At 33.7% G+C, this 18,714-nt stretch overlaps 2 protein-coding genes across 2 annotated transcripts in view; one reads left to right on the plus strand and one right to left on the minus strand.

The window, feature by feature from the left end:
- The first annotated feature begins 163 nt into the window (after positions 1 to 163).
- Positions 164 to 18,714, plus strand: part of LOC119635170 (mitochondrial 2-oxoglutarate/malate carrier protein) — a 30,401-nt gene continuing 11,850 nt past the window's right edge. Inside the window, exon 1 of the mRNA XM_038029810.1 lies at positions 164 to 292. The gene's annotated coding sequence lies outside the window, so the exon portion shown is untranslated. The remainder of the gene's footprint in view (positions 293 to 18,714) is intronic.
- Positions 317 to 3,623, minus strand: LOC119635169 (dynein assembly factor with WDR repeat domains 1). The gene is made up of 6 exons (XM_038029808.1): positions 3,584 to 3,623; positions 3,434 to 3,509; positions 2,973 to 3,347; positions 2,236 to 2,553; positions 629 to 929; positions 317 to 570 (listed from the first exon to the last, which is right to left on the minus strand). Exons 1-6 carry the CDS (start codon positions 3,621 to 3,623, stop codon positions 373 to 375), a joined length of 1,308 nt encoding a protein of 435 aa, XP_037885736.1. The 3' UTR covers positions 317 to 372.

Below are 18,714 nucleotides of genomic sequence, written 5' to 3' on the forward strand. Positions count from 1 at the left end.
AAAAGAAACAAAATGAAAATGATTTTACACTTTTTTTCAACCTAAAAAGAAACAAAAACCAATTAATCTATTTGTATAAAAGGAAAAAAGAAAAAAAAAAAAAATAAATAAATAAAAGAAAGAATGAGAAAGAAAGAGAAGAAAACCTGTGAGAAATAAATAAATAAATATATATACACGTATGCTTGTGTTTGTAGTAGTAAATATTGAAAATAAATTCCAGAAAAGAATAAAAAGTGACTTCAACACTTATACGCACACAATAATAAAAGAAAAACAACTTAGTGCAAGGGTAAGTTCCGTCATTGTTACTCTCTTTTTTTTTTTTTTACTATCATTTCTTTTTTAAATATTGACCGTATACCAATCATATCATCTCCATAAACGACAAGTATTATCTTTGGAAGCGGTTAAAATGATATCGCCACTATAGTTAAATGTACATGAGAAAACTTCACCCTCATGACCTGCTAGTATTTGAGAACACAACCCCGACTCAACTAACCATAAACGGGCTGTGGCGTCGGCTGATGCCGTCATCAAAATACCACCGGCTGGACTAAAGCATACCTATATATATACAAAAATTTTAATTCTCAATGAAAGTTTAGATTTGAGCATAATATACCTTTGATACTTCATCAGTATGACCTAACATTATTGATAGCATTGCTAAGTCACCTTTTACATCCCATACACGAGCTGTACAGTCATTGCTGGCTGTTGCTAATCTTTTGCCGGTGCTATCAAAAGCGACATCCAATACTTCGTCTGTATGATCCCCAATGTGATATAATGCTTTATCAAGTTGCCTCATATCCCAAACACAAGCCGTACTATCTAACGAGCCGGTAGCCAATAAATCACATGGAAAATTCCACACACAATTGCTAAGCTCAGCCGTATGGCCACGCAATTGCGCTATTAAACTGAAACGACATGAAAGCAATTTCCACAAAACTAGTAATTTTGTAGCCCTACGGGTAGCACACACATCTGCTCCAGGGAACTCATAAGGAAATGATGTAATAAAGCCTGACTTTCGGCTTGTCGACTGCAAAGATCGCGATTACAATGTACTAAGGTCGGTTATCGACACAATAGAGTTTAGGATTTCTTTCTCTTAATTTCTAAAAAGTTACGGCGATATTGGCAAAGTGGTGCCCACTTGTATACATAGAGGGGATAGTCATGTAACTGAATGTGAGCTTTCGCTTTTATCAGATAGCCGAATACAATAGCGAAAGCAGAATTTTTCATATGTGACTATCCTCATGATTTTTATACGCACCGGCGAAGGTTAAGAGCTATATTCATTTCATCAAAACGTTTGCAAATTCCACAAGGAAGCGATCTAAATCGATTTAAGCATTTCCGTCTCTGTGTCTGTCCGTCTGTCCAATGTCTGTTGTAAACATTCTCTTGGCCGCAAAGATCTAGTCATCGATTCCAAATTTGGTAGAAATATTGAAGTTCTCGTACTCAGGTTGGTATTGAATATGGATTAAATTGAGCGAAGCACTACAATGGTAGGCAAAGTGAGGACATCTCCGTTTTCTAAAAGGAATAAAAAATTGTTTTTTTTTGCTTGTACAAAAATTTGAACGCATATTCTATAGGCGTTGCTGTACTGCCCGTACAAAAAACGGGGAAACCGGCCACGTCTACCCAGTATTGTAGTATATGAAAATGCAATTTTTTTTCAATGCCTTTATAACGCACAGAAACAAGCTTGAAAAATCCCATAAAGTACATAAACTCTTGAGTAGTTTCAAATTTGAAATGCACCTAAACGTTTACAAGCTTATAGGCTTGTTGTAGTCTTTTGTTTTAGAATCAATTCGTTTTCAATCTTTTTTGTTGTGTTTTGTGATAGCTTCGTAAAATTGATTTTAAAAATAAGGTAAATCCATCTGAATGAACTGATAATTAACAAAATAAATTTTCATCAAAGCTACATGGGGAGTTAGGTCATTTTGGCTAACACGGATCAAAAGCGTAGGTGAACTCTTCGGTAAGAAAGAGATTTCATGCTTAAAAACATAGTAAACCGTAGGGCCTGAATTAATTGCGATTGCAGGCGGCTATCGTAAATTTTATATATTTTGATAGAATTTATTAAGTTGATTTGCAGGAATCAGAATCAGGTGGTTGGTGGATAAATGGATGTAAAGAGATTGCTCTAATATCATTAAATATGTAAGATTCTCAACTGAACTTGTGTTGATTAATTACCTTTCCGATCGAATATCCCAAATTGCTGCGGTTCTATCGAAGGAACCAGTTAGCAGTAAATTGCCATCTCTACTGAAATGTGTTGTAATCACTTCGGCGCCATGGTAAGTCAAATTTTGCAATTCCTGAGTAGTTTCTACGTCGAAAATCCGAGCTGTACTGTCCATTGAGGCAGTGCAAATGGTTTTGCTATTTATAGGATGAAAAACAGCTGCCACCACTTCGCCGGTATGACCCACGTATGTAGAACGACATAGACCTGAAGATGCACTCCATATTTTCGCGGTACCATCAAATGAGCCGGTTACAACGCGATCACTGAAATTAGAGAGAGAGAGAGAAAAAAAAAAATCCTTGTAAAGCAAACGAATCCTTGGAAATTTTTTTCCTTTCTTTTTATGTAGTGCATTTCTAATCTTTTGTATGAACATCATGAACGCCTCGGGTGCGCGTATAATCATGATATACTTATAAACCTATAGGGTATAACAAACGTATCGTCATGAACATAATTTGAAAAAATTTTCTCTTTCCACTACATGTGTATGTACATTACATCGAATAAAAGTGAATGCTTATGAATATATGTATACGAATCATGTGTGACGTGTAATAATAGACATAGTGAGTGAGCTGTAAATGAACGTAAGCGAGTAAAAAAGGTATATATATATATATAAAGATATGTATAGGTATGTGTGCACGTATCGTATTATCTGAAATATGCACATATTTACCATTTTGGTAAATTGAAAGCAACCGAGAAAACAACATTGTTATGCTCCCTGAGTACATGCTCTTCGCAACCAGTTTGGGTGTTTATGATGCGGCACGTTCTGTCATAGCTTCCGGTTAGACAGCGTTCGCCAATTCTATCGAAAGCCACATTCGTTAGAGGCAATATGTGAGCATCTGAACGCGTATGAATATAAAATTTCTTTTTAGTCGGTTCTTGCAGTTTACGTTGTAACTTTGCAATCGCTTTCTTTAAAGCTCTGTCTTCGTGTGGGCTTATAATATCGATGTTGTTGTTATTACTTGTCGCCGCTGGTACTTGACTTTCATTGTAATCCCCGGCCAATATTTTACGTACAATCTCATCGGGATTTGTGCTATAAAAACAACAAAAAAAAAAATCTATATTTTCTTCCTTCTTCTATTATCTACATCGTCGAGTTCTCATAATTTGCACACGTACTTTTTCGTTAAATCCAAAAGATCAATATGTTGCATATATTCGTCGCCATTGTTTTGCTGATAGTTTAATGCTATGCCTGCGATAAAATTTATCTCCTTTAATTTTTTGTTATAATCTAATAAGAAACTTTTTTAAAAATACTTTTCATACCTGGTGGGTAATAACGTAAAAAAATCTTTGTTAAACTCATTTTATTTTTACATAAAAAATAATTAAATACTTGTACATTTTTTTTTTTTTTTAAATTTTTTATCTAAATTTTTTTTACGTCTACGACTAAATTAGTCAGTGAGTAGTTTAAGAGATAAAGGAATTTTATGTTAGCAAATTCCGTCACATGGATATTGTAGTCAAGTTAATGCGCTATTCAATGGTGTTCAGTTTGATCGATAAATATTTTCGTTGTTGAGGAAATACTTGAAAGCATGTGTGGAGCTTTACAGTGTGGTGTTGGAACTAGGAATAATTTGCAATGTTTGAAAATGTCTCGTAATTGCATAAATATCTTTGAAATTGTAATGCTTGCTTCACATAAACCATAGTCGGAGAGCTTTTTAAAAACAGCTTTGTACCCCTGTTGAATGGTTTTCAGAATAACTCAGATAATCAGGGGAAAAAACAATTCAATGATTTCTTAACCATATAAAGTATGCTCAGCTTTCCCTGTCCAAAGATTTCTTCAATAAAATTTTGCAAAATACTTCAACCATTGAGTTGGCAGATCCTTTGTCTCCTCGCTCACTCAGCCAGATGTTACAGTTCCAAGTTTTATAGATCAATCGTTTTTCTCCCCGTAAAGATTCTACTACTAGGTAAAAAATAAAAGAATTTTTTTTTTTTTATAATTTTAAAATTAAGTTTGAAGACTAAAATAAATAGCGATTGAAGTTTTGAGCACAGAACTCGTAGTCATTCTTGAGGCTAAAATTGCTATCAGACGATTAGACGAACGAAGTTCTGAGCCGATTTTATATTATTTAATCTGCCACGATTCATTGGGCGAGTCAGAATCATTTTGGAATAAAAGTTTGTGTATTTGTGTTCAACATACAAGTCGCAATTTTCGAGATATTTCGACGAAATTGGATAAACCAACGTGCTTCGGCCCAAGGTCATACGTTACTGAAAGTGATTCGGATCGGATCACTTTTTCGATTACTTCCCATACAGTCACTTATTTGGAAATGTCGTCGTCAATGTATAGCTGATGGTCGCCCGTGGCACACTATAGTCCTTGCATTTGTTTTTCAGACGCAAAAAGTGTATTACGTCTATTGCTATGTAATTATTGAAATGGAAAAAAAAATAATTTTTCATTTATTCCATTTTTTTTTCTTGGATTATAAAGCCGGAAGAAAATCAATTTCAATTTCCGTTTTCCATGAATACGTTTTTATCTGTACATTTATTCGTCCAGAATATCATAAACTCTTGAAAGATTTTCATCTGCATGAAGTGTCTAAAAAAATCAATTGCTTTTTATCATCATTTCCCTATATAATGGTTATGAATGGCTATGCATATCGACTATGCGTGTATATATGTGTGAACATATTGAAAACTTTACATTTTTGTTATAGAAAGGAAACTTTTATCATAGTTTGTGGCTTTCCGTTTTCTTCAACGATAATAATAATTTGAAGAAGAAAGAATAGAAATACTATTCACCTTAGAATAAATATTGAGGACGTATTCATCTCCTTAGGGTCGAAGAAGTACTTTTATTTATTAGGATTATTTTCAAAAATAAAAGCTTAATAACATTTTTATAGATCTTAATCTTTTATTATTGCTTCTTTAAAATGATAAAAATCAATTAAAAGGAAAAATGCAAAATACTCATCCAGTTCAACTCTGTTTTTATTGTTCGTACGAGGACCATTCTCTCGAGTGATTTTTACAAATAAAATTATTTTAGAAAATTTCTATTGCGGGTGTGAGTAAGCGCTTCCGCTGATTTCTTAGTGGAAATTAAAATTGTGCAAGATATTGCCTATCACTCGCTAGATAATAGTTTCTGCGATATCTTGGCAGAATATGGATTTTGTGCACACGAATGCACGAATAGTCTCTTGCGGACGCTTACACAAGTGCCTCATTTTATGATTAATAAGTTACCAGTAAAAAGCAGTGTTAATCGGAACAAATATGACGATGACATTGCTTGTTAGTGCTATTTAGGTTAGGTTATGTAGGCGTTTGCCATATAAGGTTAAATTTTTCAATCCAGAAAAACTCCCGATTTGGCCCTATTGTGCCCGTTTTAGTCTCAATGGCAATGTTCATTGGTGGGGCACCCTAATGATGGGTTCTCGCAGCACACCACATCTAACGAATTTCTTTGAAATAAGATCGGTATAGACATACGGCTTTATAATTTATTTATGCTAATTGTTCGCTTAGGCTCCATCATGGTTCTGTTGTAAATGTTTACACTTTGAATATCGTAATGCAAGCATTGTCCCTGTTGCAACAAATCGGCAGGAGTATTTCTCAAATTAAACAGAGAAAATCATGTTTCCGCAAATTATGGTGTTTTAGCGCAAAGATGCCAAACTCTATATTCTCGCAGTTTTATTTACTTACTATTTCTAGTTCTCGCTTACACTAGCATTGGCCACGACTACAGCGAGAACTTATTCGATGATGCAATAATCCGAGGTAGCAAAAAAAAGAAAAAATTTATCAAGAGTAACAAGAATTACATTCAATTATTGTTTCTTATTGAATCCCTCTTCCCTCGCCTGTGCGCAACGCAGCGAGAATTTTTATTTATTTATTTTCTTTGTATTTTTTTTATATATCTTTTACTCTTCAATATATTTTCTCCTGTATCTTTTTGAAGGTAACAACATTTTTAGAATAAGTAACGTTTCATATACGATTATTGGAAAATTTTACTCGACAGAAAACGTGTGAAAGTCACGTAGCTATGCTAACATAAAATGCGTTTGAATTGTCATGTTCAGGGTGTATGTGTAAATTCCAAAAGTTATCATCAAAATTTAGCATGTATTTAACAAAAATACTTTATAAAGATTTTATAAATGGGTTTTTTTTTTTTTTTGTAATGTCATTTGTGGTCAGATATCGGAACAAGTTCGATATCTTGGAATAGAGATAAGCTTTACGTGCCCATGTAAGTGTTTGGACAGGGACTTTTTTTTTTAAATTTTCAATTGGTTTAAAACACGTTCGTGTAGCAAATGCCTGGCTTGAATATAAGAATTTAAGGCGGACAGACGGTAGGGCAAGCCTACCTCGATTCTGTCAAGTCCTTCTGTGTGTTTCATGCATCCGCGCAGAGTCCAGTAGGATAAGTTTTACTTGTCCATAAAATGCTTTTAGACAGAGGAGTCATATTTTTCATTCAGTACTTGGTATTGCTAACTACGGACTCTTCTGAAAAGTGGCGACAGCTTACTTATCGTTCCATTAGTTTTCTGCAAATTAAAATATTCTTTATGTATGTACATACGTATATAGTTTTTCAAAAATTTCAATAAAATTCACAAAGTAGTAAATCACAGACAGTTAGTTCTGCTGGGAACGTTTTGGACACGTAAAATCTTTTGTACAATGTGCTGTTATTCATTCAAAACACCGTTGTGGTCCAATTGCCTGCAAAAAAGCAACAAATCAAACACATGATGATATTTGAATAAGGAAAACTGTATGCATTATATGCCAAGAATATCACTGGTAATATTTTGCTACCGTAAATCGATTGAATTTACCCATACTTGTGTGTGTTTGCTAGTTTGTGACTGAAAATTTGCAAGTTGAAAACACTAAGATAAAAAGTTAAAACCCGAAAGGGTTCCCCTTTAAAGCCCGACCTTAGGTTCGTCTATGAAAAATATTAAGACAAAGAGCAACGACATAGTGGTTTTTGTAAACAAATTCATAAATACTTTCTTATGTATTTATATGTATATGTCATTTTAAATTCAATTGATTATCTTTTGTCATTCTTTCGGTAACATATTTATCATATCGCAATTACGACTTCTGAAAATTCTAAATGGAAGTAAGTGATTTTTGCAACTCATCTTATTGTTTGATTCTAATCTTATCACATCTACTACGAAATACCACAGATCCGTAAACATACATCCTGATTAGCCCCTTCCGGAAGAACGGCACTCAAAAACTGTGTTTTGAGGAAAAACTTTACTCTGTTTTACTTAACGTTTTCATAAAAATGGAAAAAGAATTGTTTCAGTTGATGTAAAACTAAAAAAATGCAAAATATTGCAACGTTAGTCAGCGTAATTTAATTTTTTAATTATCAAAATGAACAATGTTGTCTGCCATTACCTACTTTATACTTATTTTATCTTCCGAGATTTCTAAACGACGCAACAACATGAAGGAAAATAAAATAATCTAAGATTGAGTCATATTTTATGATTTATTTGCATCCGTAATTGAAAGACTGGGTACGTTAAGATTGGCATTTGATATCCTTCGCTCAATAAAACACTAGTCAGAGATCCTATACAGTATATATGTGCATCAACTCCCGTAAGGATTTAGCTTTGCTTAAACAATATTTCGATTGCTTTACACGCAAGTATGGTATGTCTGTATGTGTGTGCTTTGTCAAGGTCACCATTTATCCGACTGTTTGCTTGACACATGAGAGTCCGTCTTCCGTCCGTTCAATGCTCCAAGCATCCGTGCGCTCTTCTAATCTGACCTCTCTCCGCTAATTCACATATGTATCCATTACTCCTTCGGACCGGGCGCTGGTCTAGCTATCATACCCCTACATGGCCGTTCTTCTGCCTGCCTGTCTTTTTCTCTATCCTTTCCTACTCTTGTCTGTTATTCTCCCTGCTCATGTTTATGTACCCCCTTGCCCCTCTACAGCACCATTCGCGAAATCGGCCAATCGGACAAGTTTTGCTTGCCCTTGTCTAGCACTATATGCGCTTCTTTTCGATAGAATACATTTAAAGAAAGCCGATCTTTAAAACATAAAAAAAAGAAATCCATGTATGTCAAGGGAAGGGGTGTGGTTTGGACTCTTGGTAGCAAGAAAACTGAAACACATGATGTACAATCTGCGTAGTCCATTGAGTTGAGATTAGATGCTAAGAGACCCGCTCTGTTACGAAATTTGGAGTTTTTGATAAGTGTTATGTGTGTGTGATGTATGTAAGCGTAATTTGATGTATGTCAGTCTATTATTTATCTGTTCACATTAAGTTTGAAAATTTTGTAGGTGTGGTCCTTATCACCTAGCTCCATGAAAATGATTGCAAATGCGTTCGCAATAGGCCGAAATTTAATATTATCTTAGGTGGGGCGGGTGTCATGAGGTAATTAAATAAAAACTTTCTTACTTATTTTATAATAAAAGAGCCAAACGTCAAACCATTTGACTTTTAAGAATGTACGTATATACTATTGCTATAAAAATTTTATACATACCTATTACGTTTTATATTTTTCTTTGAATTTCAATGAATTGTGTGCGCAACAAAGAAGTGAAGCAAGCAAATTTTATATAGCTTGCAATTAAATTCTTTAGGGGTTTGGAGAGAGAATTCTATTCTTTATATCCTTTATAAACAAGCTTGATTTGCTGATTTCAACTGAAAACCCACCAGATATCTACACATACACAATATAAAATGTTTTCCTAGATTGCGTTGTGGCTTAAGGTTCTCTCGTTACAATGTGCGTACATAACGGTTAATATAAATAATGGAAATATTTTATTGGGCTTAAGGCGAATTTTCGCTCATTTAACACATAATATAAACTATTCGATAGGCATATTCCTACCCAACAGTCCAACAGGCGACATTTATGTAGCCTTTGAAATAAATAAAATTGCGCTGATTTATTAGGTTCATGTTTATCCTCATATATCGAATCTATGTATGTACTATACAGCGTCTTCCAGTGAAAAGTCTTCGTTAACATTGACATATGTTTGCGCGAAATTTTCAATTTAATAGCAAAAATACTTTAGATATCAAATTTGGAATTAATTTTAAGTTTTTTCAATTATTTTTCGACCTGATTAAGCCGAAGAGTATTAGTTGTTATGCTTGAGTCACACCTTTGGATAATAGAAAGGAAGAGAAAAACAGATGGACGAAAAGGACGGTCAGACGGACGGACGAAAATGGATAAATCGACTTACTATAAATATATGGATTTTCGGATATGATTTTTGACCATTACTGACTGGCTCAACAAGAAATTTTTACAAAATTCTATCCCAATTTAATCGTTGTTATGAACGTTTTAAAGATTCATAAGTGAATCGTCCTTTTGAAATTTAGTTTCTCATTAAGTGATAGATATTGTTCGCCTTCATTATCAATGTAAGTAATTGATCAATTAATTTCAATTTTTCATCTTAATCCCAAATCATTGAATTAAGCTGCTTAAACGCTGCTTTGCTACGCTTGCTTAAGAGCGTTCTTATTACGGATATCGTTTAAGAGCAAATTCGCTAAAGCGAAAATTTTCAATTTATTCGTGCGATTTTTGAAAATTTTAAATGTTGCAAATGAAAAGGAAAACATATGATATCTTCCGGTGATTATTATAATTATCATATTACAATCTCAGTTGGTTTTAAATCGATGTTCTGGTGGCTTCTGATGAATTTCATTATTGTTTTCCTCTTAAAGACTTGAGGTTTACTTTTGTTTTCTCTCGTTTCTATTAAAATCATTGGCAAAGCGTTATTATCAATTTTATGCTATCATTAGTAACATTCGGAAATGTGGATTGGTCAGATAACCTTGAAATAAACATTTCATCTTTTGATAGTTAAAGTGGATTAAGTTGTAGTCTACAGATTTCTTATTCGTTGATAACGAAGCAATTTTGACAATGTTTTAATAAAATTCATTATATAAGTTACCTGCAGTCGATAGGGATCGAAAGTTCGGCTTAACCAGCTCTCTTTACTGTACTTTAAACTTTTGTTTTTATGATAGCTTTTGTTGGTTTTGTTGTAATTCTCGTTATACCGACGTTGACATTCATCAAGTCTTGGATTGTTTGTTTGGCTGCTTATGTACACATGTCTGTTATAAGGGGTGTTATACAAATTTAAATTCCCAACGCAACGAAGACATAACTAAAGTAAATTCAAACAACCGTCTAAACGCTTGAACACCTATTTTCTTTTATTTAAGATTTACAATATCTTTAAAGAGAAGTAATCGATAACGGCTTGTATAACGTCTAACTTAAAGCGAACAAATTTTCTTTTACTATTCAATTAGGTCAATTAGGAGTTGAAAGGTTATTTGTCCTTTTGAAATTATAAATCAACAAATCATCCTTCGGGAGCTTTTCATACAAAAGCCACTGCTGTAACGAAAGTGATCGCTGCAAGTATTACTATTAATACTTTTTGGAGATAATTTAAAAGCAAGCGAAGTAAACTTAAACAACTATTACTTTAGTAGGTAGACCTATTCAATAAGAGTTTGTGAGCATCGCATTTAACTTTTGTCCTATAATGATTATCTAAGTAATTTACATCCTTGTATAGCCATTGGCATTGTTAATCGCTTAGTGGTCATTAGAGAAAGCAACGTGTTTTCTTCTCGTCCTTTCCTATATCAGTAAAATTATAAAACAATTCTTGTGAATCGTAACACCTCCATGATGTTAGGATAGGGCTTTTAGACTGACTCGAGATGTTAAGGGTAAAAACGAGACCTAATGTTTCTTGTTTTTCAATGTATGAATGAGATGAATGAAAAGAGAAAGAGAAAAACAGTTTACTCGAAATATTGTCTTCTCGTCTGTAAGCGCAAAAATTCTTTTCAGGCTACCCACGTTTCCTGACCAGCCTTTTCACTACGAAGCTGAGCTTTGTCATGCTCAAAAGTTAGTCTGTAGTTTTCTTCAATGGTCAGCGCGATTGCATCGTTACGTCGTATTGAGCGGAGCAGCTTATAATCGCCCTAAGTCCGGATGCTAACAGTATTCGCTTTTACCAGTTCTTGTTAGTCTTTGTCTTGATCTGCTTTATGGTTCGTTGCATCGTTCCCGTCGCTTCTTAGCCACCACAACTCAGCAACGCTTTGTTAGGTATTAAATAAGAAAGCTTGCCAAATTGATTTGATAGACGGATAATTCAAAACCACTCAGAAAATATAGCTAATGAAAAACATATCGATTTTATGGCATCTCAATGAAAATGTTAACTTATCATCCTCGCTTAAGTGACAGTTATAAAAATAAATTGGTGAAGAGAAGCTATATATTTGAGCATTACGGCCATCATAGTTGAATATCCAAATAATTCTTCTATTTAAATTTTCCAGGAAATTAAGTAGCATTCAATTCGATTTTTCCGCCAATCAAGCGTACAATTCAATTCCTTTTTTTTTTGTTGCGTCATCGTCTTACACTAAAAGTTTCATTTATTTCTGTGTGCATTTTTAAATGTGCAAGCGGAGTTTAGAGTCTTATTGCTTGTGACATTCTTTTTGTAGCACTTGTACCTAAACATCGAAAGCGAAATAAAATATTTATTAAGTAATCAAAATAATTATGAGCCCAATAAAGGAGAAACCATTAGTCGGTCTCCGAGATCAGCGTATCAACGAAGAAAGCAAGCTATAAGAGATTTTTCTTTTGTAACGTTCATAAGCAGTTGTTGGTTATCTCGTAGGGGGTTTTTTGAACCGATTTAATCTCTTCTATCTATCTATCTATCTATCTCTTTGTCCTTCTGTGACTGGGACACTTACTAGGCGTATACATTTCTCAGTGATGCGTGCGTCGTTCTCGTATAAATATAACCAACAGAAGCAAAAAGCTATGGCTCATAGTTACAATGGATACTAGAGCTGCTAGCCACCTAGGCTGGGTATTAGATGAACATATAACACCTTTTAAAATTTGCCGCTCGTCAGTATGTCACTAATAACCAATAACGAAAAACCAACTGAATTGCTTCAACTAAAATGTTAATCTTAGCTTTAGGGCATCCAGGAATCGTCATAAGACGAAAAGAATTTTTTTCTCGTTTATTATGTTTTCCACTTGATTCATTTGATTCGTCTTCACTAATCAAGAAAAAAAAAAAAAATAATAATAAGAAAGAAAAAACATTTCTTTCTATCAATATTTGTTTTCGTTTTCGGCAATCAGTTTGTTAGTACTTTTTGAGTTTTGTTTTCTTAAAATTATGCACATCTTATATACACATAATGTATTCCCCTTTAAGTCGGACAATTTAAGAGAATTTTTAACTTTTACACGATTTGTTTTTTTATTTACGTCCATCATTCAAAAATTCATATTTTTCATTCAACTAACAGCGTAAACACTCTACGTAATTGAAATTTTCAATTAAATTCAAGTGTTATTGTCGAAACTTCAATTAAGCGATGAAGTGACCGAGAAATGGATTTCATATAGTGTTTTAAATAAGTGAAATAGCTCAACACTCTTCTATATACCTTATACGGTAACCTTTTCAATGCACATCGGTTTTCATCTCTCTTCTAGTCTAGATGTGTCAACCAACGTATGCGTACGAGTGCGTTTTAAAGGATATATCTTTGATTTGAATAGCGTAAGGTAAAGTGTGCGCAACTAAATAATAAGTAAAGCAAACCGCATAAAGCCAAGACTGCTTTGTATTCATTTCAAATCGATAAGTAAGTCTCTAAGTTATTTGCAGTGAGTGGTAATATGTAATGTAATATGTTTTCCTTAAATTAAAATAGAAAATTTTATCAAGCAGAAAACGAATCGATTGATCTCCCAATCAGAATCAGTTAACCTTTAGTGAATATGACGCCTAGTGTAGGATATCCCATTTGAATGTTTCACAGGCGCTGTCCCATGCTGTCTGGCGCATCGCTTCTGCATGTCACCGTTTGTGTCTTGAGCATTTCTCCTTCAATTAGCGGCTCAAACGCGTTAGTCTCCTTCAATTTTTTTATCTTTTCATGATTACAGTAGATGCAGCTGATGCTATCCTATTTAATGTAAAAATCTTGTAAAACTTATTTATATCCCTATGTACCGATCACTATTGTTATACTGCCGCTATGCCATTTATCTATGAAACAATGCGTGTTACCAGATATGTTAAAAAGTAAAAAGACGCACTACAATATATATATATATATATATAAACTAGAATGTATAGTACAATGTATACTATAATACATGTTACAGAACGTATTCTAGAATATACTACCAGATACACTACCTTATACGCACGAATCTATTGTAATGCACTATGCAACAATCTACAAAATATATAACAAAATACAATCCAAGCTCTACTATTGCGTACAAGCATTTCTACTATAGTATACGCTACAATATACATTACAAGATATTCGTTGGACTATATACTACTATGAGTTATATAAAACAAAATATGCTGCGAATTACCTTACATAGTATCCGGCATTATTAAACATAGCGTACGCAGATATATATTACAATATATATTACACTATACGGTAAAAATATGTCTCACAATGTATGCTACAAAATATACAACGTCATGCGCTATAATATATGCTACAAATTACATTGCAACTTAAACTAAGATATAAGCTATCAGTTGATTGCTTTGTGCTTTCTCGGCCAAATCTTTTTATTTTTGAAATGGAGTCTATTAAAGTAAACAACTATAAATATTAAATTAGCACACATCACTTCTGGCTTTTATAACTTTCGGGCGTTTTTCTGGTTTGAAAGTTTAAGTGGATGTTACTCGGACAGGGTACGATCCAGGCTATACGGTGGTTGCACTACTACCTAAAAAAGCGCGCGCTCATGCTAGAAGATTTAAATATCATTTCCAATTAGCTTGATCTGTTTGATTGAATAATTTGCATTTTTTTTTTTGATGGAAGTATCTGAGAGTAAAATACTTTTAAAGCTTTTGAAAAGTACTGTTAAGTACGGTCATCATCAGAAGCTGAAGCTTTCAAAAACTTTCCATAAACATTCTTTTCTGTCATGAAGTATTAGGTTTTGCAATGAAAATTATTCGCGATATTAACGAAAGCTTAATATAATTATTATTACCTTTAACGTACATTTATCTCCGTGCATTAATAAATGCTATTAGTCCGTTAATGGTTGCGCTTATTTAATTGCTGCAAATTTTATAAAAAGAAAGGTTTTCTTTGTGCGTGTGGCGTAAAGCGATTAACACATCAGCCAATAAGTTTGTAGGATGACGCATAGATGTCGGTACTCTTAGGGAGACCGAACAGTAATCGACTACTAAAGAAATCTTAAAAAGTTAGTCAACAAAATAATTTCCATGATTTTATAATACTTCTTGCCAGGCAGTAAAGGCAGTTGTTCGATTTCCCTTTTAAAAAAGCTCTCCGTTTTTTCACTGAAACACTTTTGCGAGTGCGTTTTCACTTCTCCAACATTGTTAAATTTTCTATCTCTTAACGTATGCTCTAACGATCTAAAAAGATGGTAATCCGATGGCGAAAAATCTGGTGAATAGGGTGGATGAAGTAAAAGTTCCAATCCAAGCTACCTTGTTTTTCTTGTGTTTTTTCTGCAGCCTGCGGCCTCGCGTTATCGCGACGAAACATCCTTTTTGTTGTTATTGATCAAAGAGATCGGTTTTTCATGAGGTTTTGCTTCTTTGCCTCCAGACGTACACGATACACTAGAAAAATCCTACCACACACCAACAAAAACTTTTGCTTTTGTTAGTAAGGATCGAGATATAGAAGTAAGTGCTTCTCCGGAAGAAAGCTATTGTCTTTTTCGTAAAGAATTATTGCATAGCCCCTACTTCTCCTCTCCAATTCCAATTCGTCGCAAAAGAGGATCGCCTTCATACCGAGACAAAGGAGACGCGCAGACGGTACGCGATTGATCGTGAAGGACCCATATTCCTTGCCTGCACAACTCTCCTACGCGACGAAGATGATCTTGAACTGTAGACCAGGGGCAGCCGATCTTCAGTGATAAATACCCAATTGTTTGACGAAAATCTGATTCCACTCGCGCCTTCAGGATATCATCATCAAATTTTGATTACTCTTCCGTCCTTCTAATATTAACGACGAACCTATATGACTTTTAGGGACCGAGAACCTTGAAATTAACTGTGTCGAAATCTTATGACATTCCTACCACATGACGTAGTGTGAATTTCATCTCTCTCGTGCAGATTTGTCAACAATCGTCTTACGTATGTCAGTCCACCAACTTATTAAGTGTTAACGAATATTGAGCTCCATGTTTCGTACATAAGTCTCTGCCCTTTTTATATCATTTGTAGGTTTTCGGCATTTCTTAAAAATATCAGAAATCTCAGGAAAGTTTCACGAAAATTGCCTGTAGCTTAAGTAAAGCCTGCACAAATTTGTATAAGCTGTGTTTTGGTCTTATTAAGTATTCTTTTATACATGTCTGCATATAATTAGGTATGTAAGTGTTTTCATGTGCGAAAGCATAAATCAGCAATTAATTGTGAAAATAATGCCTTACTTCGGTTTATTTCTGAAGCAAATAAATAGAGAAAATTTTAATCAAATTATCCTTAACGGATTAATTATCCATGCAATCAAGCTTGACCTATATAAATGTATATGCTCTTACATATATATATATATATATATACAAAATATATTGTATATTCAAGTGCAAAATGTAAAAAAAAAAACAAACATTTAAAATTTATAGGAAATCATTAAACACCAAGTGAACGCTTTGTTTATTTACGAGCACGAGCGGTGAAAACGTTTTAAATGAATAAATGATGTTAAAGTATAATAGTAGTACATTATGTTAATATGTAACACATATAAACTGACCTGCACCATACACTTCGTGAAACGTAACGGAATAGCTTAACCTAACCCTTTTCGTTTCGCTTTCAAAACAAATTCACACATAACTTGAATTTGTTTCAAAAATGTTACTAACTACAAGTCTCATATATATATATATATATATATATCAAGATTTATCTGAAGCGAATTTAACAGAAGCAGAATTTGAATTCGTTTACTTTGTTTGAAAGGTATTTTCATATAGATGTCCACAACAATATTTTCCTTTTTTTAATATGGACGGAGTAGGCTTTCAAATCCAACAATATCTCAATTGTAATTATTTAACAGAGAGTTCTATTAAATCACACCTTTATATATTTTTATTTATTATATTCGATAACAAAGTTGCTTGAGTTTTCTTTTCCTTTCCTACTGGTTGCGTGTCGATTTATTTCTCTTCATTTATAAACGCAACTATTTGGTTCGCAACGTTATAAGTGATTGACTGCAAAAAAAATATAATGAATTCGTTGAATTTAGCCGAATATTTCCTTACAATTTCCGCGGGAGATTTTGCACGAAAATTTACTCAAATCCAGATTCGTCTTTTCATAATCGATATGATTTTGCTGTCAACAATTAAGAGGAAGAAGCAATTAATTGGGAACAGTTAAACGCTGTATATAACGACCACAATCCCAAATTGCAAATGCAATGCATTGGGCTGTTCGGAGCCTTGACATCTTTATTCCGATTCCCAAATTGCTTGCCGCTTATTCGCTTCCTATTTTGCTTCCGTAAACGTCTTGTAACGTCAAGTTTGGAAAAGAAGATCTATCAAGTTGTACGAAAGTTTTATCAAAGTTATCCTGGTGGCGAAAACCTCTCGAAAATGTACAAAAGTGTTGCATAGTTTTCGGAGACTCGGAACGAAAACTTCAAGTTTGAAGGCACTGTTTACTGTAGTAAATTGTAATGAGGAACATCTCAAATCTAGTCAGAAGTGAAAATATGACGCAATAGCATACAATGCGGACCCTATTCTTTTTTAGTGATATGTGCAAACAGGTGGAACTTACTTAAGTGGAAAGGGAAAAAGAGTGTATCCGGAATAGCATGCAAAATCTGGGAACATTTGCTCGCACGCAAGGTTTTGTGTATAAAAGTATTGCTGCGTAAGGGCGAGGAATTTTTAGGTGGCTTCAAGTAGCGGTTGTAATTCCAGGCTTAAGGGTGGCTTAAGAATAGCAAGCTTCGGATTTTCGGTGGATATGGTAGCGTGTAAAACTTTCACAGTTTTTTGGAGAAATTAGGGCGTGCCTATTACCCAAACCTACCGGTTTATTATTAGCTTGGCCCGTAAAGTGGTGTCGAAGGGATTCTTCCGCCAACTGCAGTAATCCTCTTCAACGTAAAGAGCGCTTAAAATTCTAAAAGATTAATTTTCGGTATCGATATAGCCAATAAAAATTAGCTGCTTCACGGTTAAGACCCAGATTTTTTCTACCAGCGAAATTGTTTTAAGGGGGGCAAAAAGCCACTTTGGAACAAACCGATGTAATATGAACTCAGCTGGTGAGATGTTATGTTTCATTAAAATTATATTTAAGAGAGAAAGAATTATAAGTAAATTATTCATTGCTTGTGTACGTGTGCACTGAATGTATGAACTGAAAATGAAGAAATGAACAAATTGAATAAAAAATTGGCACATCGCTCTTGTTTGTGTTGTGTTGAAATATAAACAATGTGTAAATAATTGTTAAAAATTGCTGCACATTTCAGCTCATGTACATATATATGCAGAAAAGCGCACACACAAGCCTACACTTTATCACGGGCATATAAAACGATTACAATAGCATTTTATAAGCCGCCGTATGCATGTGCATGTTGACGAAATACTTGCATATAAATGTAGAAAAAAACATCACGAAATTAAATAAAGAAAAAATAAATAAAAAACATGCATCGGCCTTTTTGCGTAAAAGTTTTGGTTATTCGTGGCGTACGGTTTCAATTCGTGTATATATATGTATATATATATATATGCACATACACAGACATATGTAAACATTTCCCGGAATATTATATTAAAATCAAAACTTTTACAGTTCCATCGTAAAAACAAAAACAAAAACATATAACAAAAGTTATAATTATGAAAAAAAAAAAAGAAATTAAAAGTTTTCCTCGATAACATTTCACAATAGGTAAACATTAACGCTTTCTCAATTTAATAACCTGACTAATGCACGCCTGCCGGCTATGGCTGCTATACTTCTAAAAATTACATAAGAGCGACCAAGTGGGCTTCAATCGAATTGTTCCAGAAATAATTATCAATGAGAAAAAAGTGAAAAAATTATGGTGCGTCTTGATTGAGTCTCTTATACCGACCACTGCTGTCCTAAAAAATACAAAAAAAGTGGAAGAACTAAATTTTCATACTCCATAAAAAAGATGGGGCGAGGCTGAGTTTTTCTATTTTGAAGATAAAAGTTTTTG

The sequence above is a fragment of the Glossina fuscipes genome, unplaced genomic scaffold (assembly GCF_014805625.2).
Source record: "Glossina fuscipes isolate IAEA_lab_2018 unplaced genomic scaffold, Yale_Gfus_2 3, whole genome shotgun sequence".
Taxonomy (NCBI): Eukaryota; Metazoa; Arthropoda; class Insecta; order Diptera; family Glossinidae; genus Glossina; species Glossina fuscipes.

Excerpts from the sequence above, each read along its gene's own strand:
- LOC119635169 (XM_038029808.1), bottom strand. The coding sequence starts at position 3,623 with ATGAGTTTAACAAAGATTTTTTTACGTTATTACCCACCAG. Across the intron at positions 3,348-3,433 it reads CTTTTGGATTTAACGAAAAA|CACAAATCCCGATGAGATTG; the intron begins GTACGTGTGCAA and ends TTGTTTTTATAG. Across the intron at positions 571-628 it reads ATACTGATGAAGTATCAAAG|GTATGCTTTAGTCCAGCCGG; the intron begins GTATATTATGCT and ends GTATATATATAG.